Source organism: Ictidomys tridecemlineatus, chromosome 4, assembly GCF_052094955.1.
Source record: "Ictidomys tridecemlineatus isolate mIctTri1 chromosome 4, mIctTri1.hap1, whole genome shotgun sequence".
Lineage (NCBI taxonomy): Eukaryota > Metazoa > Chordata > Mammalia > Rodentia > Sciuridae > Ictidomys > Ictidomys tridecemlineatus.
The window spans coordinates 210,104,899-210,130,939 of record NC_135480.1 but is presented as its reverse complement, the minus strand read 5'-3'; the positions used below and the strand labels follow the sequence as shown (position 1 = coordinate 210,130,939).

The 26,041-nt window shown below is 43.0% G+C and overlaps 1 protein-coding gene and 1 non-coding gene across 8 annotated transcripts in view; one reads left to right on the top strand and one right to left on the bottom strand.

Moving 5' to 3' along the window:
• Ehmt1 (euchromatic histone lysine methyltransferase 1) overlaps positions 1-26,041 on the bottom strand; it is a 157,903-nt gene that overhangs the window by 94,187 nt on the left and 37,675 nt on the right. For 3 of the 7 annotated variants that reach the window (XM_078048818.1, XM_078048820.1, XM_078048819.1), the window contains exons 2-3: positions 9,941-10,006; positions 7,264-7,330 (exon numbers count right to left, since the gene is read on the bottom strand). The exons of 1 other annotated variant lie outside the window; for it this stretch is intronic. In XM_078048818.1, coding sequence (XP_077904944.1) covers positions 7,264-7,330; positions 9,941-10,006 — 133 coding nt within the window. The remainder of the gene's footprint in view (positions 1-7,263; positions 7,331-9,940; positions 10,007-26,041) is intronic. 3 more of the 7 variants (XM_078048821.1, XM_005336859.5, XM_078048822.1) reach the window with 2 other exon arrangements.
• On the top strand, positions 18,705-18,777 carry Trnav-cac (transfer RNA valine (anticodon CAC)). Its single transcript has one exon. It is a non-coding gene; the product is annotated as a tRNA-Val (tRNA).

Sequence of the window (26,041 nt, the reverse complement as noted above, 5' to 3'; positions counted from 1 at the left end):
ATCCCAAAATTGCAAAACAAATCAACTTACAAACTCAAAACCACTCTATTTTATTTTAACTTTTTAGTTGTAGATGGACACAATATCTTTGGTTTTTGTTTATTTATTTTTTTATGTGGTGCTGAGGATCAAACTCAATGCCTCACACATGTGAGGCGAACGCTCAGCCACTGAGTCACAGCCCCTGCCACTCAAAGCCACTCTCTACATGAACATTAACTAGAAAATACAAGTTAAAAACTAAGATGTTATTAACAAAAGCAGGAAAAACTACACAGGTATAAAAAAAATGACAAGATTATTTAAGACCTAGGTGCACATTGGAATGGTATGACAAATTCACACAAATCTGTCAAGTCCCCTCAAATCAAATTTATAAATGTGTGCCATTCTAATAAGACTTCCAGTTAGTACATTGAGGAATTCTACGCCTGACCCTGAAATACATCAGGAAAAAACAGGTGGTACTGGGTGACACTGAAAAAGAAGAAAGAGCTAAGTTCACTGTGAAGAGGAGAATAAGGAGAGCCACACATAACTCCTGCTACAGAGGAAGAGCACACAGTCGTGCAGATCCCCCAGCAAAGGCAGTGCAGAGCATGACCCACAGCCCAGGCAGCCGAGGCTGGTTGCTGAGGACCAAGGCACCTCCCCAGACACGGGTGCCTAGTCTCAAGGCTGGAGTCCCCACCTGCAGGTCCCAGCAACCCTGTGCAGCCCTTCTGCTTGTGAAATGTGGACATACTGTCCTTGACACTCTGAGGAAAACACAGAAAAATGGAATAGCCTATAGTCAGGGGAAATTTATAAAACATCAAAAGCATGAATAATGACAAGAAAAAGATCTGACTATATTGGAATTTCAGATTTTTGTTCTACAAGGAACATAAGTAGGCAAGGTTAAGAAATGTCTAAAACTAACAAGGGGTTAATATCTAGATGATAAGTAACTGATTTAATCAAGCAAGAAGAGACAGAAACCCTAACAAGAAGGGGGGAAATAATGTAAACAGGAAATACACCAAAAAGGAAATTTGGGGGCTAGGGATATAGTTCAAATTTGGGGGCTAGGGATATAGTTCAAATGGTAGCCTCGCATGCACAAGGCCCTGGGTTCAATCCAGCACCACAAAAAAATAAATAAAAATAAAAAATAAAAATGTTCACTGCATGGCTTAATACACAAATTCAAAGGCAGCAGATGGTTCAAGTGGACAAGAAGCTGCATAGTGAGCAATATCCCCACAACTTACATTAAATAAAATAGGAAGCGCAGATTAAAGAAATGGGATGGGAAAGGCATGCAAAAGTAAATTTGTAAAAGGTTGGAGTGGCTATTTTAATATCAAAGCAAGGAAGTCTAACAAGGTACACAATACCATTCCATGGAGACAACAAAAGAACTTCAAAGTGCAAGAACTGAACACTGCTAGGACTGCTAGGGGAACCGATTCCACAGCTGAGGTCATAGATTCCCACAGCCCAGAGTCTCCTCAGCAAGGTTCAGAAGGCTGATCTGCCAGTCAGCAGCAGGCCCGGCCTGACCCAGGCAGGACTCAGCACACAACATATGCACATTCACTGAGAGGCTAGAGGCCAACCTCAACTAACTTCAAGTGAGATGAAGTGTGCTCTGACTGCAAAGGAAAGAAATTAAAAATCAACAACAACGACGAACTCTGATAAAACCCCCAACTCTCTGAAAACTAGAAACCAAACTAAAACACACTTTTAATGAGACAAAGAATAAACCAAAAGGGAAATTACAAAGTATCTTGAATTGACAGAAAATGCAAACATAGCTCTCAGGATGTGAAGGATGCTGCTCAACAAGCTCACCAGGAAACAGGCCATGAGCCCTGTGTGGAAGGTAGAGGAAAGACTCAGCACAGAGCTCAGGGAACCAGAGAAAGTAAGGGACCAAATGAAAGTGAGAAGAGGAAAAAGCAGCACAGACTGAAGCATGAACTGCCAAGACAGAAAGCAGACAACAGAAGGAGTAAACACAACCAAGAACTGATCTTTGTTGACAAGATAAATAAAATTAATGGACTTATTCTCTAAAGTCAGTATTACCCTGAGACCAAAACTAGACAGAGGCATAACACAAGAAAACCACAGGCCAATATTCTGAATAGATATACATGAAAATATTCTAAACAAATGTAGAATGAACCAAAACCAAAAACACATTTTACAAAATAATATGTCCAGTAAAGAAGAGTCTATTCCTGAAGGCAGGGTTAGTTTAACAGTCAAATAAACAATGTAATCACTGTACTGACAAACTAAAATAAAAAACTAACAAAAATCACCCCAAGAGATTCAGAAAAACATCATTTCTGATAAAAATTAAGCAAAGCAGAAATAGCAGGAAGCTCTCTCAAGCTGACACAGGCTTCAGTAAACCCACAGCCAGCCTCTTAGGCAAGGTTGTCTGTGCTCACAGTTCCCACTCAACATCACCCTAAAGGTTCTGAAGGGTGCAGCAAAACAGAAGTAATCATGCAGGTCAGAAAGCAGCAGCCACAGGACTTGGATGACAGGATCCAAGATCCCTAGGGTCTATGAAAAGGCCACCAGCACCGAGGACTGACCTTAGAAAGCCCACAGAACACAAGACAGACTGCAGAAATGACCTCAAGCTAAACCTCACACCTTTAAAAAATTAACTCCAAATGAAAAGAAATGTAAATTTATATCAGAAAACAAGACTTTTAGGGGAAAAAGTCAAGGGGCCCAGAACTAGCAAAGAGTCAGCCTTGACACAGAAACAAATTCCAAAAAATAAAAAAAGCAACAAATCAGACTTCACCAAAATTCAAAGCCCAGGAAAAGACTTCTACAGGGAGGAAATGCCCACTAGCTACATACCTGGCAAAGGACTAGTACCCGGAACACACAAAGAACCCTCAAAACTAAGTAGCAAATCTAATCCACAACAAAAATATCAGCAAAGGTGCAGAGAACTGGGGCCTTCACAATGATGCTGGGAACGCTAAAACCAGGAAAGACAGCTAAACGTGCACTGACCCACAAGAGCACCTCACTCCTGAGCTAGAGCCCCAGAGAAAGCGTGTCAGGAAGCGTCTGCAGCAGTTTCACCATGACAGACAAGGGAACAGCCCAGATGTCCTCCAGTGAGTAAATGGTTGAGTGAACTGTGGGAATCCACACATAGAACATGACTAAGGAACACAGAACAACAAACCACTGATACCCAACAAAGCCTGAATGCACCCCAGGGAATTATGCTGAATGAAATAAGTTGACCCCAAAAGGTTACCAAGCATATGTATACAGCATTTTGAAATGACAAAACTATAGAAATGGAGAACAGATTACTGGATGACAGCAGAAAGCAACAAAATGGGAGGTTCCAAAGGGTGAGGAGGAGGAGCCCATGGTAGGGATGCTGTGCACCTCACCATGGTCATGGCCGTGGTTATGGATATACGTGACAGACACAGAAGCAAATACACAAAGTAGGCAGGTACAGTTACCACACCTGTGATCCCAGAGATTCCAGAGGCCAAGGCAGGAGGAACACAAGTTCAAGGTCAGCCTCAGCTACTTAGTGAGACCCTATCTCAAAATCAAAAATAATTAAAAAGGCCTAGAGATATAGCTCAGTGGGACAGTGTTCCTGGATTCAATGAAAGAAAGATGGCGCGGGGCTGGGGGGAACTGGTGCAAATCACTGAGAAATCTGAATAGGTCTGGTGCATTGTACTCATGTCAAAAACCTGGTTTTGATTCTGTGTACAGTTTTGCAAGATGCTGTCATTAGTTGAAACAGATGAAGGATACGCGGGATCTCTTCACAATGTTTCTCACATGTACAATGCTTCTCACATGTAAATCTATAATTATCTCAAAATACAATTCAACAGCAAAAGATAAACTGCAAATCTGTGTATCAGTTATGAGCAACTGGTAAGTAAAATTGTAAACAGCATAAGAACACATGAAGTAATTAGAGATACAAAACCTGTATGCTGAGATACAATGTGAAGCTATCAAAAACTAATAAAAATGGGCTGTGGGGCTAGGATTATGGCTCAGTGGTAGTGCACTTGCCTAGCATGTGTGAGGTACTGGGTTCAATTCTCACCACCATATATAAACAAATAAATAAAGGTCCATCAATAACTAATAAATTTTTTTTTAAATGGGCCAGGGATATAGCTCAGTTGGTTGAGTGCTTACCTCGAATGCACAAGGACCTGGGTTCGATCCCCAGTACCACCACCACCACCACCACCACCCCAAAAAAGGAGAGGTATACCTTGTTCATGAATCAAAAGACTCCATATCGAGCCTTACATGTGTCAAATGAGAGAAGTCTGACAAGTGTAAAAGAGAATTCTCTGTGATCACACAGGTATTTGGCAAAGACTTCAAGCCAAGAGCAACAACCAACCTGGATTTAAAGTTACTATATTTCAAGCTAAAAAAGGACTAGTAACAAACCAACAAGAAGCCAAACTTTGCAAGTTAATAAATCAAGTGCCTTGGAAAAGCCTAACAATCTTTGTTTTAATACAGAAATCCAGACCCAACATATTCAATCCACAAACACTGCCAAAGTATCTACCATCCCATCAGGACTACTAGACATACAAGAAAACAAGAAATACAAGTACTCAGGGAAGACAGGTGCCAAGCTTAAACTGAAACACACAGAGAACAAGGCACACATACCCTCTACATGCACCCCTACAATGCATCTCTAGAAATGAAAGATGGCCAATATGAAAGGAGATTATCAGCGATAAAACTACCACCAGATTAGACAGAGGAAAGAGCACTCAGACACATTGTTAGAATCTATGCAAAATAAAGCACTGAAAGGTGAAAATGAGTGGGTGAAGCCTGACTGACAGGTGAAATGACATGAAGCAAACATGCATGTACTTGGAGAGGTAAAATGAAAAAGAGAAGCAAAACTATATTTGAAGGAGTAATAGCCAAAAAACAAACAAACAAAAAAAAACAAAAAGAAAACAAAACAACAACAACAAAAAAAACACACACTTTAGTCAGGTACCAGGCATGAGGCACACCTGTAATCCCATTGGCTTAGGAGGCTGAGGGAGAAGGACCACAAGTTTAAAGCCAGCCTCAGCAAAAGCGAGGTGCTAAGCAACTCAGCAAGACCCTGTCTCTAAATAACATACAAAATAGGGCTGAGGATGTGGCTCAGTGTGAGTGCCCCTGAGTTCAATCCCCATACAAGGTGGGGGATGGGGCACTTTAGTCAAGTATTTCCAGACTTGAGGAAAACTACAAAAATCAATGATCCCAGAAAGTTAACAAACTTCTAGCAACATGCCAAAAATCAGAGAGAAAGAGAAAATCTGAAAACAGCCAGAGAAGAAAAGGCAAATTACATACTGAGAAAAAGATAAACAGACTTCTGGTTCTAAGCAAAACAGTGAATTAATCCACTGATATGGATTAACTGTGTGCTAGGTCACTGGGCCTGTGCCTTTGGAATTTACATTTTGTCCCTGGTGAGCAGAGTTTCTCTGATCCTGGGCCATCATGTCCTGAGCTGCTTTCCTCCTCTACGTCCTTCTTCCATGATAGTTTGCCTCACCCCACGCCCACAGCTATGGAGTTGGTCAACCATGGACTGAACCTCTGAAACTGTGAGCCACAATAAACTTTTCTTCCTTAATATCATTCTTGTCAGGTACTTTGCCACAGTGACTAAAAGCTGACTAATAAACCTAGAATTCCATACCCAGTACATCCTTCAACACAACACAGACAGACAAACTTTGAAAAGATGAATAACCAACACAAAAGTCACAGCAATGTCGATCTCACTTCTCCAGCTGGCTGGGCAATGGCACCACACAGAAAATCACTACCACACAGACAGGTGGGACATAAAGGCATGAGAAAAAACATGCAATTCTTAGGCAAAGAAAGCTGGAAAGACCTCAGACCTATTAAACTAGACATATTTCAGTACTATCAGGGATGAAGGAAGACATATCTTAGTAATAAAGGGGTAAATTCATCACAAAGATAGAACAATCTTAAATGTGTATGTAGCTAAGATGGACAAGGTCTCAGCTACCAAAACCAACAGAAGAAACAGAAAATCTGAATAAAACTCTAAGAAGTCAAGAAATTCTATTAGAAATAAAAACTCCCCATGAAGGAAAGATCAAGACCAGATGGCTCCACTGGTAAATTCTACCAAACATTCAAAGAATAATTATTATAATTTTTCACAAACCCCTCCAAATATTAAAAAGGGAACTCTCCACAATGTACTGTGAGGCAGTATTACTGATCTAAACACCAGAGAGACACCTCACAGGACAATATCTTTTTTGTTTTGTGCAGGAACTGAACTCAGAAGCACTTTGCCACTGAGCTATATCTCCAGTTTTTTTAATTTTTTTGAGACATGGGTCCCTAAATTGCTAAGGCTGGCCTTGAAATTGACATCTCCTGCCTCAGTCTCCCAAGTTGCTGGGATCAGAGGTGTGTGCCACTACAATTCTGCCAGACAAATATCTCTTATGATACAAACATTAAAACTTCAGCAAAAGACTAGCAAACTGGATTGGAGGAAGGGGGTTACTAAGGGGACAGTGAGATGGGATTAAAAAATGAGAACAAGCAGGATTTATCCCAGGAATGCACAGTTGGTTTAATGGCTAAAAAACAATTCATTAAGAGAACAGAATAAAAGGCAAACATCAATAAGCATGTCAACTCACAGAAAAATCATTTAACAAAAAAATCAATACTTATTCCTGATTAAAAAAAAACAAACAAACCCTAGCACACACAGCACATGTCATTTGGGGTCTGGTTTCCTTCACTTCACAAAACACAGCTAAGTTTCATCTGTGTTGTTACATGAGTCATGCTGTTTGAAAACCATTCCACCATGCATATGTGTCAGGTTGTCCAATTTGTTACTGGGTGAGGCCTGCGTATGAATAAAGATGCTACAACATTCCTATGACCATTCACTTTTCATTTTCTAGGTGCAGTGTTTCTGTTATCCACACTTCGTTTTTTTGTTTGTTTGTTTTTTCCTTCTCTACAAGATCTTTTCTGTGTGTGTGTGTGTGCGTGTGCGTGTGTGTGTGTGTGTGTGTGTGCGTGTGTCTGTCTGTCTGTCTGTCGTCCAGGAATGGGAGAGATCAGAAATTACACTGAACCCCAGACAGATAACAGGGAGAGTGCAGGCAGCAAAATTCTGTCTCCCATCCCAGGGAACACAGCCCTTACCTTCTCTCAGCAGTTCAGTTTTCATGCAGCTATCCTGCTTATTCTCACCCTTGGCCGGAACTACCTGCTAAAAAAAAAAAAAAAAAAAAAAAAACAGCCATCAACCTGAATGCATTAAAGGCAGAAAACACAGTACACCAACATGACTTCTCCAAAATAAATCAGTTACAAAACTCACTACCAAACATCCACATGACTGGGGTTTATTCACCCACTGGATAACACAGTTGTCTCCAGGAGAAGGGATGGCATTCAGAAGACAGCCCAAGGAAACACCTGCTTACTCTGTAGTTCTTAAGGGAGCCCTTTAGGAAGATGTGCTCATATATCACTTACATAATTAGAAATCTGAAATACTTTGATTGTTATAGGACTACTACAATTTATTTCAAAATGCATTCTGTTGCCAACAATAATTAATCTAAATATTTCAAATATCCAATAATTTACAAAAAAAAAGTGTAAATCAAGAAAATAACAGGTCTGTAACCCTACCTACTAGGGAGGCTAAGGCAGGAAGACTGGAAGTTTGAGGACGACTTCAGCAACTCAGCAAGACCCTGTCTCAAAACAAAAAAACAAAAAGGTTCGGAGGTATAGCTCAGTGGCAGAGCACCCCTGGGGTTAATCCCAGGCACCACAAAAAGAAAAAGTGAGCAATAAGACACTGAAGTCAGGCTGGGGATATAGTTCAGTTGGCAGAGTGTTTGCCTTGCATGCACAAGGTCCTGAGTTCCATCTCCAGCACCACAAAAAAAAAAAAAAAAAAAAAAAAAGACACTGAAGTCACTGAACATTGAGTGTGAGCGTCTATTACAGGGAGGCATATATGAATGACCCAAGGCTTCCTGGCATTGTTTTACTTTTCCTCAAACAGAACTCTTGCCTTCAAAAAGCTTAGTCTGGGGACTGGGTGGCTCAGTGGTAGAATGCTTGCCTAGTATGTGTGAGGCCCTGGGTTCCATCCTTAGCAGCACATATAAATAAATAAAGGTCCATTAACAACTAAAAAAATATTTCTTAAAAAAGCAGCAGTAGCTTAGTCTGCCCAGAGAAATGAAGGTAAACACACACAGTACTCCTAAGGAGGTCTTTCAGGATAAAGCAGCAGCAGCAGGAGCCAGCAAATGCCTTGTTCACACTGGGGGTGGGAACATAGGATAAAGACTATCCTATCTTCCCACTTTGAGCTCCAAAAACTTTTGGGCTCCCAGAACCTAAGGGCATAACTCCCAAAAAAACTTCTTATAACTTCCAGAATATTTTTTCTAAAGACACCAGAAAAATTTCTCAGATATTCCTACTGAACTTTGAATTCACTGCTATTTCCACTTCATGCCACTTATGCCTCCAAAGAACTTAGTCTTGCCCACCCTGTCACCCAAAGTTCCTAACCCCCACAACATCCCTTCTTCCTCAGTCCTGCTAAATATCTAGCATTCCCAGTGTTTCCCAAATGCTCCCACCAGCAGCCTTCTTGAGAGGAGCTGGTGACTCACTGGCACCCCAGGAGGAGGCCAAGAAAAGGTATAAGCAGGTCTCAACTTCCTGTCAATTCCAGGTTATTCTCTCCCACCTTCCCCAGAGCTCCTTGTGTGGCCCAACTAGTAGTTTTCAAAGTGTAGGCTGAGGACCCCAGGGGTCCCTGAAGGGAAAATGGTTTCTAGGCACATGCATTCTTTCTCAATCCTATTGGTAATGGCTGATTCTGCCCTCCCACCTGTAGCTGATGGCACCTCATGGATGTCTGCACTTCTCTCTTAACTATCACTAAGCACCAATACCAGATCAGGCAAGTGCTTTTGGGTGCTCCACAAGCCCCACTTCCACTTGCACATCTGCTTTTCACATCGCACAGATGCTGTTAGAAAACAAGACAGAACTGTTAATGGGCCCCAAATAAGGGTTTTTATTTTGTTTCCTATCTGGGTTCCTCTACCTTCAAATTAGGTAAGGGGCTCAGTCCCATTCCCAGCCCTATGGAAGTCATTACCCATAGCCTGAAGGCAGGGTGCATGAAGTGAGGGCAGTCCTAAAAGAAGGTTACAGGAAAGTTCAGACTCAAGGGCTAACCAATAGCACTGGTACCTTTCCAATACTTGTTAAGCCCAGATTTATTTTATTTTATTTACAATTAAAATCAAAATTTTATTCTGATTTCACTAGTTTTTCTTCAATGCCATTTTGTTGTTGTTGTTCTAGGATCCAATGTCTAAAAGACAATGTTGCATTTGACACAATGCTGTATGAGTTTTGTCTGACTTATAATAGTTTCTCGGGTGTTCCTTATGTTTGAGTGTTGTGATGGTATGCCATTATGCAGATTATTCATCAATTTGAAAGCACAAATTCTGACCAATAGTGTTCATACTTTTCCAAGACCTGATCAGCACAAATACTAATCAATGCCCCTACCCAGTAGCTATATAAACTCCTAGACTTACACCTAAGTGGCAATCTGCTATCAGGTCCCCTCTTGCCTCTTTTTTTTCTTGCTTAAATAAAGCCTACTCCTTTCACTCCCGCCTTCCATTGTCATCTGTGGATTTCATTCTTTATATTTGTGAGATAAGAACCTGGAAACAACTGGGGTCTGCTGTGATACTAGAAGGCACAGCCTGCCATTAAGAGCTTCAGCAACGGGCTGGGGATGTGGCTCAAGCGGTAGCGCACTTGCCTGGCATGCGTGCTGCCCAGGTTCAATCCTCAGCACCACATACAAAGATGTTGTGTCCGCCGATAACTAAAAAAAAATAAATATTAAAAATTCTCTCTCTCTCTCCCTCCCTCCCTCTCTCCTCTATCTTTAAAAAAAAAAAGAGCTTCAGCAACATCACTGGACCAGTGATGTGGAGAAGAATCCAGCTTTTCCAGCTACAACCCTCAGAGGTGATGTGTGCAGGCATCCCAGCTGGGATTATCTTCTAACACTTAAATGGGCTTTCTCAGGGCTACAGATACCCCAACCACCAACAGAAACAGAGAATCAAATTTTGTCTCAAACTCCAGTTTCACTAGCAACCCATGCGATGGAGCTCTGACCACTGCAGGGATGCCAAACCCTTGGCAGCAAGAGGCAGACCAACTGCTAAGTCTCAGTACCCATATTTATTTTCTCTAAGACCTAAGCTCCTGGAGAAATAAGCAATTCCAGTCTAAGGCAAGAAAAAGTGTAGGTCCATTCCAAAGCACCAAGTAGTGCCCAAGAAAGAATGTGAGCAAAAGATGACAAGAGTGTCCCAAGAAACAGCAATGCCTGAAGGGGTTCCTAATGGCTAAGTATGGACACTTTGAACCTCAAAATAGATGATCACAATAATGGATTTCAACCACTTAACATGATAATGATGGCCTGAGTAGACATAAACATTATATAAGTGGATATAGTAAGTAAATGAAAGCAAAGCTCTTCTTCCTAATAGAATGCCAAATGTGGTTGCAACCAGAAGTTGGAACTGAAAAATCACTATTTTACTACTCCCATCAGATAGGTTAGGTTCAATGCATAGATGGATTCTAAAACTATGAGGAGCAAGCTTAATAAGAAACAGGGGGGGGGGGCTGGGATTGTAGCTCAGCGGTAGAGTGCTTGCCTCGCACGCAGGCACATGTGAGGCACTGAGTTTGAGCCTCAGTACCAATAAACAAAGTAAAGGTTAAAAATATAAAGAAAAGAAACAGGGTATTTACAAGCTCTCAATGTATTTTTAATTATAAAGGTAAAAAGAGTAACTACAGAGAAGAAGCCCAGTGGGCAACACTTTAACCACAAGTCAACATGAACTATCATGGGACAAAGAGCATCCATTTGATAGACTGACTGCACAACATCACTTCTACAGCTTCCTGAACAGTGCACAATCTCAGGTCAATCACAAGGAGACACTAGCAAATTCCAACTGAGGACCTTTTAAAAAACAGCAGGCCTGTATTTTCCAAAAATGCCCCTTTTTGAAAGTCAAAGACTAAAAAACTTGACTGGGGCTGTAGCTTAGTTGTGGAGCACTTGCCTGGCACATGCAAAGCCCTGGGTTCAATCTTTGCACCACATAAAAATAAATAAATAAAATAAAGGTATTGTGCCCATCAACAACTAAAAAAGAAAAAATAATAATGAAGAGACACGACAATTTGTGCAGTACACCATATGCAACTGTCACAAAGGAAATTACTGTAAGTATCGTACACAGAGTAGAGAACCGGATCAAGGCTAAATGTCCTCCAGATTTGTCATCGCATCATGGTTATAAAAGAGAAATGCTCTTGTGCGCAATTAAGGACAAAGTGGTATGAAGTCTGAGTTTGCTTTCAAATGGCTTCAGAGGAAAGAAGTATGTTGTACTATGTGCATATATACCTGTGTGTGTGTGTGTGTGTGTGTGTGTGTGTGTTTGACTGTCTGCACGTGTGCACTTTTGTGGGCTCAGCTGGAAGATCTCAAGCAATGCACATGAGTGAAGGGTCCACAAAGTCACTGTACAAATCTCTCAACTTTTCTGCCTATCTGAAGTTATTTTTCATAAAAGGTTCCTTAGAAAGACAAGGCTAGGGAAGTCTGAGGACTGGAAACATGGTAGTACAAAAGTGAGATCTAGACAGGGAGAAAGCACAAATCAAGCCCAGACCTCAGGAGACAGGGGCACTGGTCGGGAAATGGGGCAGGACCAGACTGACAGTCTCAAGCAAGAGGATCCTAGGAGATGTAGTCAAGGCCACATAGATCAAATGGTACAGCTCTCGAGTTGGGGCCTGGACCATATGCAAGTGTCTTTGACCACTGTGGGGTCTCCTATCATCACCTGGCTCCTGCACTTTGGTTTCCAGTTAAGAAATAAGGACTGGAGCCCTTGTTCCAAAAGCCACTGTGTTCCCATGCTGGTGCATGCAGTAAGTGCTGCTGATGTGTAAAAGGTCTCTGTAACCTGCCAACACACAGTACTACCTGGAGATCTGCCTGGCGCCCAGCACTATAGCCAACAAGCTATCAGCACTAGTTGCGTAAACACAGTTCCCAGAGAGCATAGTGAAATGAAAACACAGAGGCCACATACTGATGTGCAGCCATCTCCTCATTGTCTAGGTGCAGTCTGCCTCAGGAAAAGAGGAAATTCCCACCTTGTGCTTCAGGGGACAGAGAAAAAGCACTGTACCCCATATTTCACAGAGGATAAAAGGATCCCAGAGAGCCATGAGGAGGAGAGGGGAGAAGAAAGGCCCCACTGCTCTCCTCGGTTCGTAAAAGTATTGGGGTAAGGCTGGACACAGGCCCCATACCTTTAGGAAACCCATTAGAGAGCCTAGGGTTATGGTTTGGATATGAGGTGTCCTCTTACCCGCAAAAAAGCTCCTCTGTTAATGTAGGAGCATTCAGAGGTGAAATGACTACATTTTGAGAGCTGTGACCTAAATAGATGATCAATCCATTTGATGGATTAATAATTATAACATTAATATAATATTATAACGTGAATGCAACTAACTAGATGATCACTATAGGCAGGCAGTGCATGACTAAACAAAGTAGGTCACTGGGGGCAAGTTTTGGTTGTCTATATTTTGTCCCTGGAGACTCTCTCTCTCTCCCTCTGCTTCCCAGGTACCATGATCTGAGTAGCTTTCCTTTGCCATGTCCTTCCACCTTGACATTCTGCCTCATCTTGGGCCCAAAGCAATGGAATCAGCTGACCATGTACTGAGAACTCTGAAATTCTAATCTCAAAATAAATTTTTCCTCCTCTAGTTTTTCAAACTAGATATTTTGGTCACAGAGACAAAAAGCTGACTAGTACACTGGGAGATCGCTTCCCATAACCCAGGAATCCCCCACAGTCCACAATTCCCTTCTGTGGCTAGGAATCCTCCTGACAATCTAGACATCAGCTCTTAAGGCCCTACAGCCCCTGCTCCCCACCCCCCACAGCCCAGAAATATCCCCCCCACCATAGTATGTGGTATTCCCTCACAGCCTTGGGAACCCCACCCATGGCTCCAAGATGCTCCAACAGCCCTGGAGCATTCAGTCCAAAATCTATTCCTTCAGTCCAGGGACCTCCAGGATTAAGGGATACCCTTCCTCAGACCACAGGTCAAGACCCTTCCACAGCTAGTCCCTTAGCCTCAGAGCAGCAAGAGGTTGAAGAGTGAGGGCCATAACAATGGGGCTGTCTCTGGGCTTCTTGCTCTGTCCTCCTTTTCCTCAGCATGAGCCACACCTGCTTGACATAAAGCCTCAAAGTCACACAGCTTTAACACTGGCAGTGGGAGTACCTGGACTCCATTCCCATGCCAAGACCAGAGTCTACTAAGTGGCACCTAACGCCTGCACCTCCTCCTTGGAGAACCAGGCAAATGCCACTGGCCAAACACCCTTTATCCGCCTCTTTTCCATGAGCAACAGCCCTTGCATTTTCTAAGTGGCACATGTGGGAATACAAACCAGAACAGCAGGTGAGAGAAGGGAACCAACGTGTGCAACTGTGAACCTTCCACCTCTTCTCCAAACACTGCCTTCACTTCTCTCCACCTAAAAGCTTCCCCTTGGGAGTTCTTGCTATTGCTGTTGGTTCTTGGTTCATGTGCCCACACTCAAGAACACCCAGACTCTTTACTGCAGGCCTGGGGAGCTGCAGTTGAAAACAAGAAGTCCAAGAAACCCGGGTCAGTAGTGCTTGCCCTGGCTGATATGACTGAACACGAAGCTGATACGACTGAACATGAAGAACAATGATGCTGTTCTGGAGGCTAGAGCTGGCTTCTACCCCCACAAAGTGACAATGGTCCTGGGCAAGAAGAAATCCCCATGAGGTCAAAGGTCAAGTATTTTGTGAAAGTTTGTAACTACCACCACCTCATGCCCACAAGGTACATCTCTCCAGGACAAAAGTCACCCACAAAAATGTCTTCAGAGACTCTGCTCTGAAATGCAAAGCCCAAGGGAGGCCAGGGTCAAATTCAGAGGCAGGTACAAGATGAGCTAGAACAAGGGTTCTTCCAGAAGCTTCAGTTGTAGAGATGTTTTCCTCTCAGTCATTAAAAATAAAAACAGAGGAGTTGGGATTGTGGCTCAGTGGCACAGCATTTGCCTTGCACATATAAGGCACCACATAAAAATAAATAAATAAAATAAAGGTATTGTATCCAACTACAACTTAAAAAAAAAGTTTTAAATAAATAAATTTTTAAAAAAATAAGGGGCTGGGGTTGTGGCTCAGTGATAGAACACTCACCTATCACCACATTAAAAAATAAAATAAATAAAAGCACCACTTAAAAATAAATAAATAAATAAGGTGTGTCCAACCATGACTAAAAAAAAATATATATTTAAAAAACGTTTAGGGCTGGGGGTGTGACTCAAGCAGTAGCACGCTCACCTGGCATGCATGCGGCCCTGGTTCAATCCTCAGCACCACATACAAAAAACAAAGATGTTGTATCTGCCAAAAACTAAAAAATAAATATTAAAATTCTCTCTCTCTCTCTCTCTCTCTCTTGAAAAAAAAAAAGTTTAAAAAATAAAAATATAGCTCAGTGGTAGAGTATTTGCCTAGCATGTGTGAGGCACTGGGTTTAATTCTCAGAGCTACATATAAATAAATGAATAAAATAAAGATTCATCAACATCTAAAAAATAATTAAAAATACAAACAACCCTGTATCTGTGCACACAATCATGCTGGGAAAGGGAAGACAAGCAGCAGCAAGAGGAGCGAGCTAGGCAGTAAACCTGCAGGCAGGGAGCTGCAGAAAAGCATCTGCAGCAAAGTTAAATCTGCTCTGGTGAAACTAACACTAAAAAAAAAAGACAAAACAGGAGTAGACTGTGTCCAACTTCCAAACCCAGGTTGGAAAAAGGAATTCCCACCCAGCCTGAGATTTCCAGGGATTCTGGGACTTCTTCCAATCAAAGAGGCACTGTTTTTGTTGTTGTTTAAGTATTCTCCCCCTATATACACCCTTTGGTACTAAGGATTGAACCCAGGGGTGCTTAACCACTGAGACACATCCCCAGCCCTTTTTTATTTTGAGACAGGGCCTTGCTAAATTGCTGAGGCTGGCTTTGAACTTGCAATCCTCCTACATCAGCCACTGGGATAATAGGCATGCGCCACCATGGCCAGCTCAAAGCGCCTTTTAAACACAAAATTCTAAATAAGATAAAGAGAATAAAAGTAAAGAGTATAGAGAGGGTACCAAGTAGAACAAGGAAGCTGAAAATCACAGGAATAGAGGCCAGAACAGACAGCCAAGGGTTTACCCAAAGACACACCTCTTTTAAGTTAGATGTTTGTAGTGCCAAAACTCTTCTGAAATATAGTTTGGGGGGTGGGTGACACAAAGTGGATACAGTCGCATATATCTAAAAATCCCAGCTATTTGAGAGGCTGAGGCAGGAGGAACACAAGTTCAGGCCAGCCCAGGCAACTTAGTGAGAAATTAAAAATAAGACTAAAAAGAGGTAGGGATATAGCTCAGTGGTAGAGCACCCTTAGGTTCAATCCCCAGTATAAAAACAAACAAACCTACTAAACATTATCTTAAATTCCCATATTCCTTAAACAAAATTAAACCACTAGAAAATTCTCAGTATTTACAATTGTAGGCCAAGGCTCTCAAGCTCCTCGCTAAAAGACCCTCACTAGAAAAAAGGGCCCCAGTCCCTCCCTCTGAGCTCTGGGCCCTGGTCCAGTTGAGTACCTCCTTCCTCCTGTAAGCGGGCAGAGGGGCTGTCAGGTCACACCTTTGTTTATAGACACACAGTAATCTGCCATTCTCAGTGGTAAAACAGAAGGGGATTTGTGATGCCAGAGTGACCACAAGAACAGCTTCTTCACAGCCTATACAAATCCTCAGTCAACTTCATGGCCTATATAAAAAGCCAGTTACAGCAGCATATAGACAATAAAGGCTGAAAAGCCACTTGCATGTACCCACACACAAAATCCAGCCAATCCACAATCAAAATGGGTCACAATCGATAGCAATAAAGCAGACCCTTGGGAAAGAAGAGCAGAATAATGGAGCTGCTTCTGCATCCTGACATACCAGAGCCGAGGTCTACTGTCCTCCTAGAAACCATGTTCTATTCTTGGTCCATTTTAACATTCTAAGGCACTGAGGTGGCTAGAGAAAAAAGGAGGATATTTTCAGTTCATGAAACCTTTTCCTTCAGTGCAAATTAGTATGTTTAGATACATAAGGAAAACTAAGGGAAAAAGTTTTCCAGAAGGTAAAGCAGAAACTTCCCTAGGCTAGATCAGTGGGACTAAGTGCACCCAGCTCCCAAGACAGATGTACCATGAAATGTCACAAGACATGGGGAACGTGCAAAAGAGACCCTGGATAGGAAAAAGACCCACATGCAAAACCACCTTCCTTAGGTAAGTGCTGGTATCTGTGTGTGCCCATTTCAGTGACCTCACAAAGTCTTTCTGGACACATAGGACAGATGCTACCACATGGGGATGTACATCTACACATACTAGATTTTTTAAAATTTATTTTTTAGTTTTAGATGGACACAATATTTTTATTTTATATTTATGCGGTGCTGAGGATTGAACCCAGTGCCTCATGCAAGATAGGCGAGCGCTCTACCACTTAGCCACAACTCTAGCCTATAATCTAGATTTTTTTAATGATTAAAATTAAAAACCTACCAGCCCTTTACTTATATCCCTGCCTCTGAACATAATCATAAAATAAGCATGCAATAATCACTACGACTTTACACTATCCATAGATTTTTTTAAAAAAGCAATCAATAAGTGACACTTCAACTGAATGAATTCCTTCTCACTGGTGAAAGGACAACATTGTCTTCCATCTACAAGTAGCATCTCTCTAATGCCATTTAACATGAAAGGACTGTGCATCAAACATAATTTGCCATAATACAGTTTAGCTAAAATTTCACTGCTACTGATTTTAGGTACTTTTTAAAAGAATCTTTTCTATTATACATACAGTAAAAGGAACTGGGACTAGAATTTAATGAAACACCAACTTTCCAGGGAAGATTACCATGCATTCCTGGTAATGCACTGCTGGAAATGCCTGCTGCAGTGGAGCTGCCTAATACCTGCACAGCCAGCTCGCCTGACAGATGGGGCACCTTCCCGCACGGGAGAAGGACACCTGCAGGTGAAGTTGCCCATAACCCAGCCTTCCAGGTGCTTGCCCCCATCTACTCTACCAAACCACTTATTTTTTCTTTTTTTTTTAAATCAACAATGTCTGGTGGAAGCCAAGCACGGTGGCACATGCCTATAATCCCTGCGGCTCATGAAGCTGAGGCAAGAGGACTGCGAGTTCAAAGCCAGTCTCAGCAACTTATCAAGGCCCTAAGAACTCAGGGAGACCTTGTCCCTAAATAAAATGTAAAAAGGGTTGGGAGTGTAGCTCAGTGAGTGGTTAAGGGCCGCTGGGTTCAATCCACAGTACTATAAAAAAAAAAAAAAAAAAAAGAGTCTGGTAAGAAAAGAGCACAGAATTCAGACGATGACCACTACAAGACTCCTAAAACTCAAAGACAAGGCTGAGACAGGGATATCACAAGTTTGAGGACAGCTTCAGAATACCAAAAAAAAAAAAAGAGAGAGAGAGAGAGAGAAATAGTGATGTAGCTCAGTGGTAAAGCACCCCTGGATTTAGTCCCTAGTTTAAAAAAAAAGGAATGTATGAGAGTCTGTTAGAAGTATTAGAATACAAGCACGTGAAAATATTTAAATTACTTTGCAAATTTAAAATTTAAAGACAGAAGAAAGAACCAATGGAAGTGCATCAATTCTTAACTGGAAAGAACACTGAAGACAATTGTTCCCAGCTGCCTAAACTCAGGCCCTGTCTGGCCCAAAAAGGGGCTGGGGTGAGCCAGGCTCTGGGCAGGTGGGTACAATCCTGCCAGGGACATCTGGGCCCCAGGATGGTGCTACCCCAGCCACTCTATGTATGCGCAGCTTCTGCCTGGTGTTGCTGAGCTCCATCCCTTACCAGTGTTCATGCTCCTTTAAAGTCCCCGCCGTTGTCCCGGATGAGTGCCTAAAGAGGTGAGTCAGACCCATGCATTTACTGAAGACAGCACACTACAGCATTTGGTAATCTCCCTGGCACAGCCACCAGGAGGCAAAGACTACCAGGTAGTACACTGCCTAGAGTAACACATCTAGAAATCACTTCAAAAGTGGTAATTTTGGGTCTGGGGATATAGCTCAAATGGCAGAGTGCTTGCCTCACATGCATAAGGCCCTGGGTTCAATCCCCAGCACCACCAAAAAAAAAAAAAGAAAAAAGAAAAAAGTGGTCATTTTGCTTCTTTTCCTAGTCAAAGCCTGAAGTTTTCCACCGCGTACCCTGCTTTTGAACAACATAGCCAGACAAGACCAATTGAGTTTGTGTTTTGCCAGCAAACTAATAATATTAAGACAATGATAACTTAGGCTGGGGATATAGCTCAGTTGGTAGAGTGCTTGCCTCACATGCATAAGGCCCTGGGTTCAAACCCCAGTACCACCAAAGACTAAGACAACGCGATGACTTCTTCTCAGCACCCATTAAGCAGTCTCTGTTTCTGCACAGCATCTTCGATGCTACCAAGAGGTTAAAGGGATGCAAGAGAAAGGACCCACCACCAGCCCAGTTGACTCAGCAGCATCCAAAGGCTCTCAGAGAAGGCCATGCACTCTGCAAGTAGGAGTCATGTGAAGACATGAGGCTATGGTTGCTCTCAGCACCACCAGAGAGGTACCTGCATGTGGCTCTGGATTCCAGGCAAATGCCTTCAAGAGGCATTTCTCTTGTTACTGACTCAGCAAGCACAAAATACTTGACCCAGAGAACTTCTCACCTCAGCCATGAGGGTTAACCACAGAAGGCATCCTTATATTCTAGGCCACAAGGAAACCCATCAAGTTACCAGAAACTTTGCTTCCAGTCTCCACAACACTGTGCCTGGGCAATGGGACAGCCTTGTGGTGGGAACACAGCCAGGCTGTTCAGCCCAAAGGTCAGGTGGGAGCTTCCTCAAGACAAACACAGGCCACAAGTGCCTACTGTGTAACTCACAGAGACCACCTGTAAAAATATAACCTGGAAAGGGGGCAGCAGCCACACTTGTGACCCCAGTGACTTGGGAGGCTGATACAGGAGGATAGCAAGTTCAAGACACACATGGGCAACGTAGCAAGACCTGTCTCAAAATGAAGAGGTGTGGCTCAGTGAGCTCTTGCCTAGCATGTGTGATGCCCTTGGGTTCAATCCAAAGTACTGCAAAAAAAAAAAAAAAAAAAAAAACCATGATACATAGGTTGCAAATCCTACTGTTTTCATGAGTCAACTTAAAGGTCTGTTCTCACTGGCTCAGACCTTCTAGGAAGCAGCAAGGCTCACAGACAAAACTGAAGGCCACAGGCTGTATTCCCTCCTCTGGAACTGGGACCTGGTAGACTATGCCCTCCCTTCCTGAAAGCCACACCATCTCACAGATCAGCTTCCACCTCCCCAGAAAGAGCCTCCCCAAGTCTTCTTCACGTCCATGCAGGGCCAAAGAACTCAGGGCCCTTGTGCATGCACAGAAAACTAACTTTTAACAGCTGTACATATCTCATGTTTAAGAGCCAGTTTAAACAGAAGGGCTCAAAACCGGGTTCCTCACCAGAACAGCAGGACTACAAAGGTACACAGAACAAACAGAAGGTGTGAATGACTCTCATGTGGGAGGCAGAAAAAGAAGAAAAAAACATTCTTGCATGGAATGAACACCCTTCTTTCCCACTTTGGCCTCAAAATATTTTTATCCTGCCATTTGTGAGGGGGTCAGTTTTTATATATCAGCTACCTGCACTGTGAAGACAGATCCAGGTGACAAGACATTTTGGAAAGGAAACCTGGCAAACTCTCTTCAAACTTGCCTGCCTATGAAAAAGACTCACTGTGACTATAACAAGTCTGGCGGAGACGTGTGCTTCCTCTTTGGGAACTGTCATGGCACCAAAAACTCAGGAAATGCAAATAGTTCTCAAAGACAGGAGCATCTCCAGCTCAGCAAACTCAGAGATGCAGAGCGCTATCTGCCCATCTCTGATCTCAAGTATTTCCACATACCAGCTTCCCCAATTATCAAAGGGGGCGGAGAGAAAAAGAATGAATCCTTTCAACAGCTCTCAGAAATTTTCTTTTCCTTTTGTTTTTTTCCTTGGCAGAAAAAGGAAAGTTTGTTCCTAAATTTGGAGAAAACAATTAATATCCAAAGTAGCCCCAGAAATTACACTTAGGAGATTTCAAAATACCAGAACAGATTTCCTTTCCATCTACTACTTAACCCTTAGATGGGCCTCCCTGCAAAGAAAGAAACCCATCCTTGCTGCATTTATGGAGGGCTCTTTCAGCCACTCAATTTTTCCAAAAGCAGGTCTGACATATATCCTATTTATTCTACAGGTCCCTGAACATTGTGATGCTGACACTCCTCCACGCAGAGGAGGGACCTACATTCCCTCACCTTTACCTGGGTGTGCCTCACAGCTGCCTGGGCACAAAGAACACGGTGATGTGACTCTGCCTAACACCAAGGTCCCAAAGTCATCGGCATGCTATGGGCACAGCTCCACCACATCAGTTCACTCAATGCTGCCCAACCACTACATGTGAGAAGCCTGTACCACACAGAGGGCTCCAGTCACCAGCCATGCAACAGGTGAGCCTTCAGATGAGCCCAGCCCAGTGTCCAAGGCTTTCCATCAAGGCTCCAGAATCAGAACCAGAAAATCTTCACCCCTGTGCCTTGTCTGACAATCACTATTGTTTCACCACCAAGTCATCAGGTAGGGCATTGCACAACACTCCTTCCCCAGCTAATGCCAATATCCCAAGAGGTAAGGAGGAAGCCATCTGTACTCCCAGCACAGGTCTGGCTCATAGAGCTCGCTCAGCAATCCAAGCTCCATGCTCCCTGGCTGCTAAGGCCCCAGCTAAACAGTCTTCATGTGTACCCTCAGGGAATTCAACCTACAGAGAAGATGCAGCAAGCTGAGGATGTGAGGGATTAAACTGATCAGCACAAATGTTCCAAGCACTGAGAAAGCATGGGCAGAGGCCTGGTAGTAATGCAAGGCGGGTGCAGGTTGAAGTTTTTTCCAACCCTCTGTTTCCAGTCACTAAAACCTGCTCATGCACGAGAGCCAGCTACGAGAACACGCTCCCTCAGTGTGAGTAGTGACTCCTGGCCGGAGTCTTATCTATTCCAAAACATACAGCAGGAGTTAAAGTCAAGCAACTTTTATGCTACATGGAGACAGTGGTACCTGTTTCTTATGACCAATAAATGTGCTAATTTTCTAGTTTACACATCAGTTTGTTTCAAGTTTGGATAGTACAATGACCAATTTGATTTACTAACGAAATCAAGTTTTCTGAACCTGACACCTCACAGCCAGCCTTCCCAGTGGAGTTACTACACAGTGGGGCCTCCACCTGGTCAGCCAGACTCCCATATGGACAGTTCCTGCCTCCATGGTAGCACAGCATATGAGCATGTGGAACTATGGCTGGGCTGCTGGCTGGAACTAGCAAACACTCAGAGCACACAGCTCAGAACACATCCCCTGGAAGCAGACTACCTCCACTGGAAGGCTGGGAGCAGGCAAGCCCTGAACTCCCTCTCTCTCTAAATTTAATATGGAGCAAGTTAAGATGAAAATTCATGGACTCCATTAGAAATCACAAGGCCATGACCAACAAGAATACCTGGCAGAAGGCTGAGGGGTGGCTCAGTGGTGGAGCACCTGCCTAGCATGCACAAAACCCTGGGTTCTTTCGAAGCACCATAAAAAATTCAAAAAAGAATGTCTCATAGAAAGAAGACCCAGAACAAGAACAGGGCCTGCACACTACCAGCCCCAGGCCCACCTCTGTGCCCAATGTGAGCCCAGTGATGTAGCACTGAGAGCTCTGCTGGCTTAACCTTAAAGATACAGTTGTTGCTTCCTCATTTCAGCCAATTTTCAAAATATGAACGGTCCCAGAGAAGGCAGGAATGCTAAGTGTGCTGTCATTTGTTAGCCCTAAGAGAAGCAACATGCCTCATAAACATCTGTGCCCTAAAAAAAAATCAGTGATGGAAATCCAACGTAGGCCATTCTGTAAGACCACTTGATAGGTTCCTCACCAAGTCAGTGGCATGAGAAGACTTTGGGGATAGGGGTTGCTCTAGACACCAGTCTTAAACCTAAGCAAGTACAAAGTGTGGACTGTGTCAGGATTCTGGTGGGGGCAAACCAACAATCCAAAACTCACATTTCAAAATAATTAAGGAAAACAAGAAAGTAGTTAGATGATACCCCCAGTTATTGTTAATTTCAAGGGTGTGAAAACAGCATTGTGGGGGCTGGGGATGTGGCTCATGCGGTAGCGTGCTCGCATGCGCTCGCCTGGCATGCGTGCGGCCCGGGTTCGATTCTCAGCACCACATACAAACAAAGATGTTGTGTCGGCCGAAAACTAAAAAATAAATATTAAAAAATTCTCACTCTCTCAATTCTTTCTCTCACTCTCTCTCTCACACTCTCTCTCTTTAAAAAAAAAAATTTAAAAAAAAAACAGCATTGTGTTTGACTTTAAGTCTGTATTTTTTTAAGGATACATACCAAGTATTTAAAGATGAAAATTTCATGACACCTCGAAGACACCTGAGCAAAAATTAATAAATAAAAGATCAAGAAGAGTAGAAAGGGGCTGAGGCTGTATCTCAGTGGTAAAGTGCTTGCCTAACATGGGTGAGACACTGGGTTCGATTCTCAGCACCACATATAAATAAATAAAGGTCCATCAACAACTAAAAAAAAAAATTTTTTTTTTTTAAAAAAGGTAGAAAGAACACAGGGATGGTATGGCAAAATACTGTCAACTACCACCCAGTTATAAGATATCTACTCTTATGAAAAGCTTCAATTGTAACTGTATTATAAGAGTAGATGTATTATAACAACTTAACTAAAAACTAGATTAAAACAGAAGATAGTCATGCCTTCTTTGCATCAAAAAGGAGAGCTACACCCACCTCTACCCACACACCGGGTTGTAGGTACCTGGGCAGCCTGGGATCTTCCACATTGCATCATGCACTGAGCACTGAAAACCAGACACCAAAGTAACACCAAGTACCAGGGCTCACAAACCAGTCTGATCAGACTCAAATGTCAGCTCTGCCACTTACTAGATGTGTAATCTGTGGGAGACCAACCTTACACGTGACTGAGTCACACTCCCCAGTTGGGTGCTGAGGCGCGCAGTCACAGAAATGTGGCAGAGCTTTCCCCACCCTTCTTGGGTTCTAGGGTCCGTGTCTCGTGCATGAATGTGTCTTGCTACAGCCCCATGAGTGAAGCTATGCTCACCTGTTCCTTTGTAATATAATCCCTTGCCCTGTTTAGGATAAAATCTTCCATGGAAGTGCCTTGTATGTGTCCCCTTCTCTAACTGTGCCCTTGGGTGTGGCCTACCCAGGTGTCAGTCAACCTGCTGACAGTGGACATCATGAAGATAGACTCAGCCCCCTGAAACCTGACCCCTTGCCTCATTTGAATAGCTTCTCCTAAATAAAAGGGGTCAGTACATGCTCTCGCTCTTTCTCTTCCTGCGGACAGTTAAGGTCAGAGGAGCCGTCACAGCGACCTCAAAGAAAAAGGTAGTGCATCTCTTGTATGGTTATCTCATGCAGCGCAGTCAGCCCAGTTTACCTGGAGTGACCCCTGAGCCATTTAGTAGTGAAATCAGAAACCTGGCAGTAATCTATCTTGGTTACATAATGCACTGTGCCTCAGTTTACCCTTCAGTAAAATGGAAGCAACTTGGGCTGGGGTTGTGGCTCAGTGGTAAAGTACTTGCCTAGCATGCGTGACATGCTGGGTTCGATCCCTGGCACCACATAAAAACAAATAAAATAAAGGTATTGTGTCCATCTACAATTAAAAAGATCTTTAAAAAAAAAATGGAAGCAACTAACAACTAACATAACCCAAAACAAAGGGCTAATATGAAGCTACAGATTGTTCTGGACTGTGGGGATGTACATGCTCTCAATAGATATCAGCTATTATTACTATACAATATATTAAACACATAATAAAATTAAAATATTTCTAATATCTGCCATATGCCAAACAACAAGCCTCTGTCAGTCATCCCCCAAACCAAACTGTTCAAAACCAAATCTCTTAGAATCTGGCCTCACTATGCCATATGAGCCTCATAATACCTCCTCCAAATGAATGAAACAGCTCTGCCACAGACCACTCTCACCATCCTCTTTTGTTACATTTTTTTTTTTTTGGCGGGGGGTGTCTTACTACATTGTCCAGGATGATCATGAACTCCTGGGCTCAAGCAAACCTCCTGCCTCAGCTTACTGAGTGCTGGGTCTATAGGCACACACCATGGCACCTGGCTACTATTTTTCTTTTCAAAAAGTCCTTTAACTAGCCGGGAGTACTGGCACATGCCTATAATTCCAGCAGCTCAGAAGGCTGAGGCAGGAGAATCATGAGTTCAAAGTCAGCCTTAGCAACTTAGCAAGGCCCTAAGCAACTTGGTGAGACCCTGTCTCTAAATAAAATACAAAAAAGGGCTGGGGATGTGGCTCAGTGGTTAAGTACCTGTGGGTTCAATCCCCAGTACCAAAAAAAAGCCCTATAACTGCTGGGCACAGTGGCATACACCTGTAATCCCGGCTAGTCAGAAAGCTGAGGCAGAAGGATCACAAGTTCAAGGCCAGCCTGGGCAACTTAGAAAGATCCTCTCGAAATGAGATGAGATGAAATAGAAGGGGCTGGGGGAGGGGGGCTGGGAATATAGCTCAGTTGGTACAGTGCTTGCCTCGAATGCATAAGGCCATGGGTTCAATCCCCAGGACCATAAAAAGAAAAATTGGGGTTCTGGGTTTGTGGCTCAGTGGTAGAGCACTTGCCTAGTTGCATTTGAAGTGCTGGGTTCAATCCTCAGCACCACATAAAAATAAATAAATAAAGTAAAGGTATTATGTTCAACTACAACTAAATACATACGTGTGTGTGTGTGTGTGTGTGTGTGTGTGTGTGTATTTAGTCATATACACACACAAAAGGAGGGGCTGGGGATATAGCTTACTGGCATAACACCCACAGGCTTAATCCCCAGTGCTGGAAAAATAAAAATTATAAAGGCCTATAACTGGTATGCTGAAAAACTGTTGGCTCTCTCTCTATACCTTAAAGGATATAGTCCAAACTCATGGGTAGGTGGGCAGAGAGGCTCAGTCCAGCTAATGCCAAGGGCCAACTCCCTTGGCCACATTCACCCAACTCTAGAGTCTAGCCTCACTATGCCATATGGGCCTCATGGCCTTCTGACTTGTCATATGGCCTTCTGATTCGTCTTTTTAAAAAAAATAAATAAATACTTATTTTTCAATTGTAGTTGGACACAATACCTTCATTTTATTTATTTATTTATTTTTATGTGGTGCTGAACCAGGGCCTCGCATGTGGTAGGGGAGCGCTCTACCATTGAGCCACAACCCCCACCCCGTCTGACTTGTCTTAAGGCCTTACCTGAGCTTGCAAATACTTGTTCTAAAGAGTGTCACTGCCGTGCCCCTGTCCCTTCCCTGTCAGCTGGCACTGATGTCAGTTCCACCCACTGCAGCACTAAACCAGGCCAGCTCCTCCCATGGTGCTGTAGGTACCTCACAGAGGTCTCAACAGTGATTAACACCTTCCCCTGGGGCAGGACCACTTGAGCAGACCCA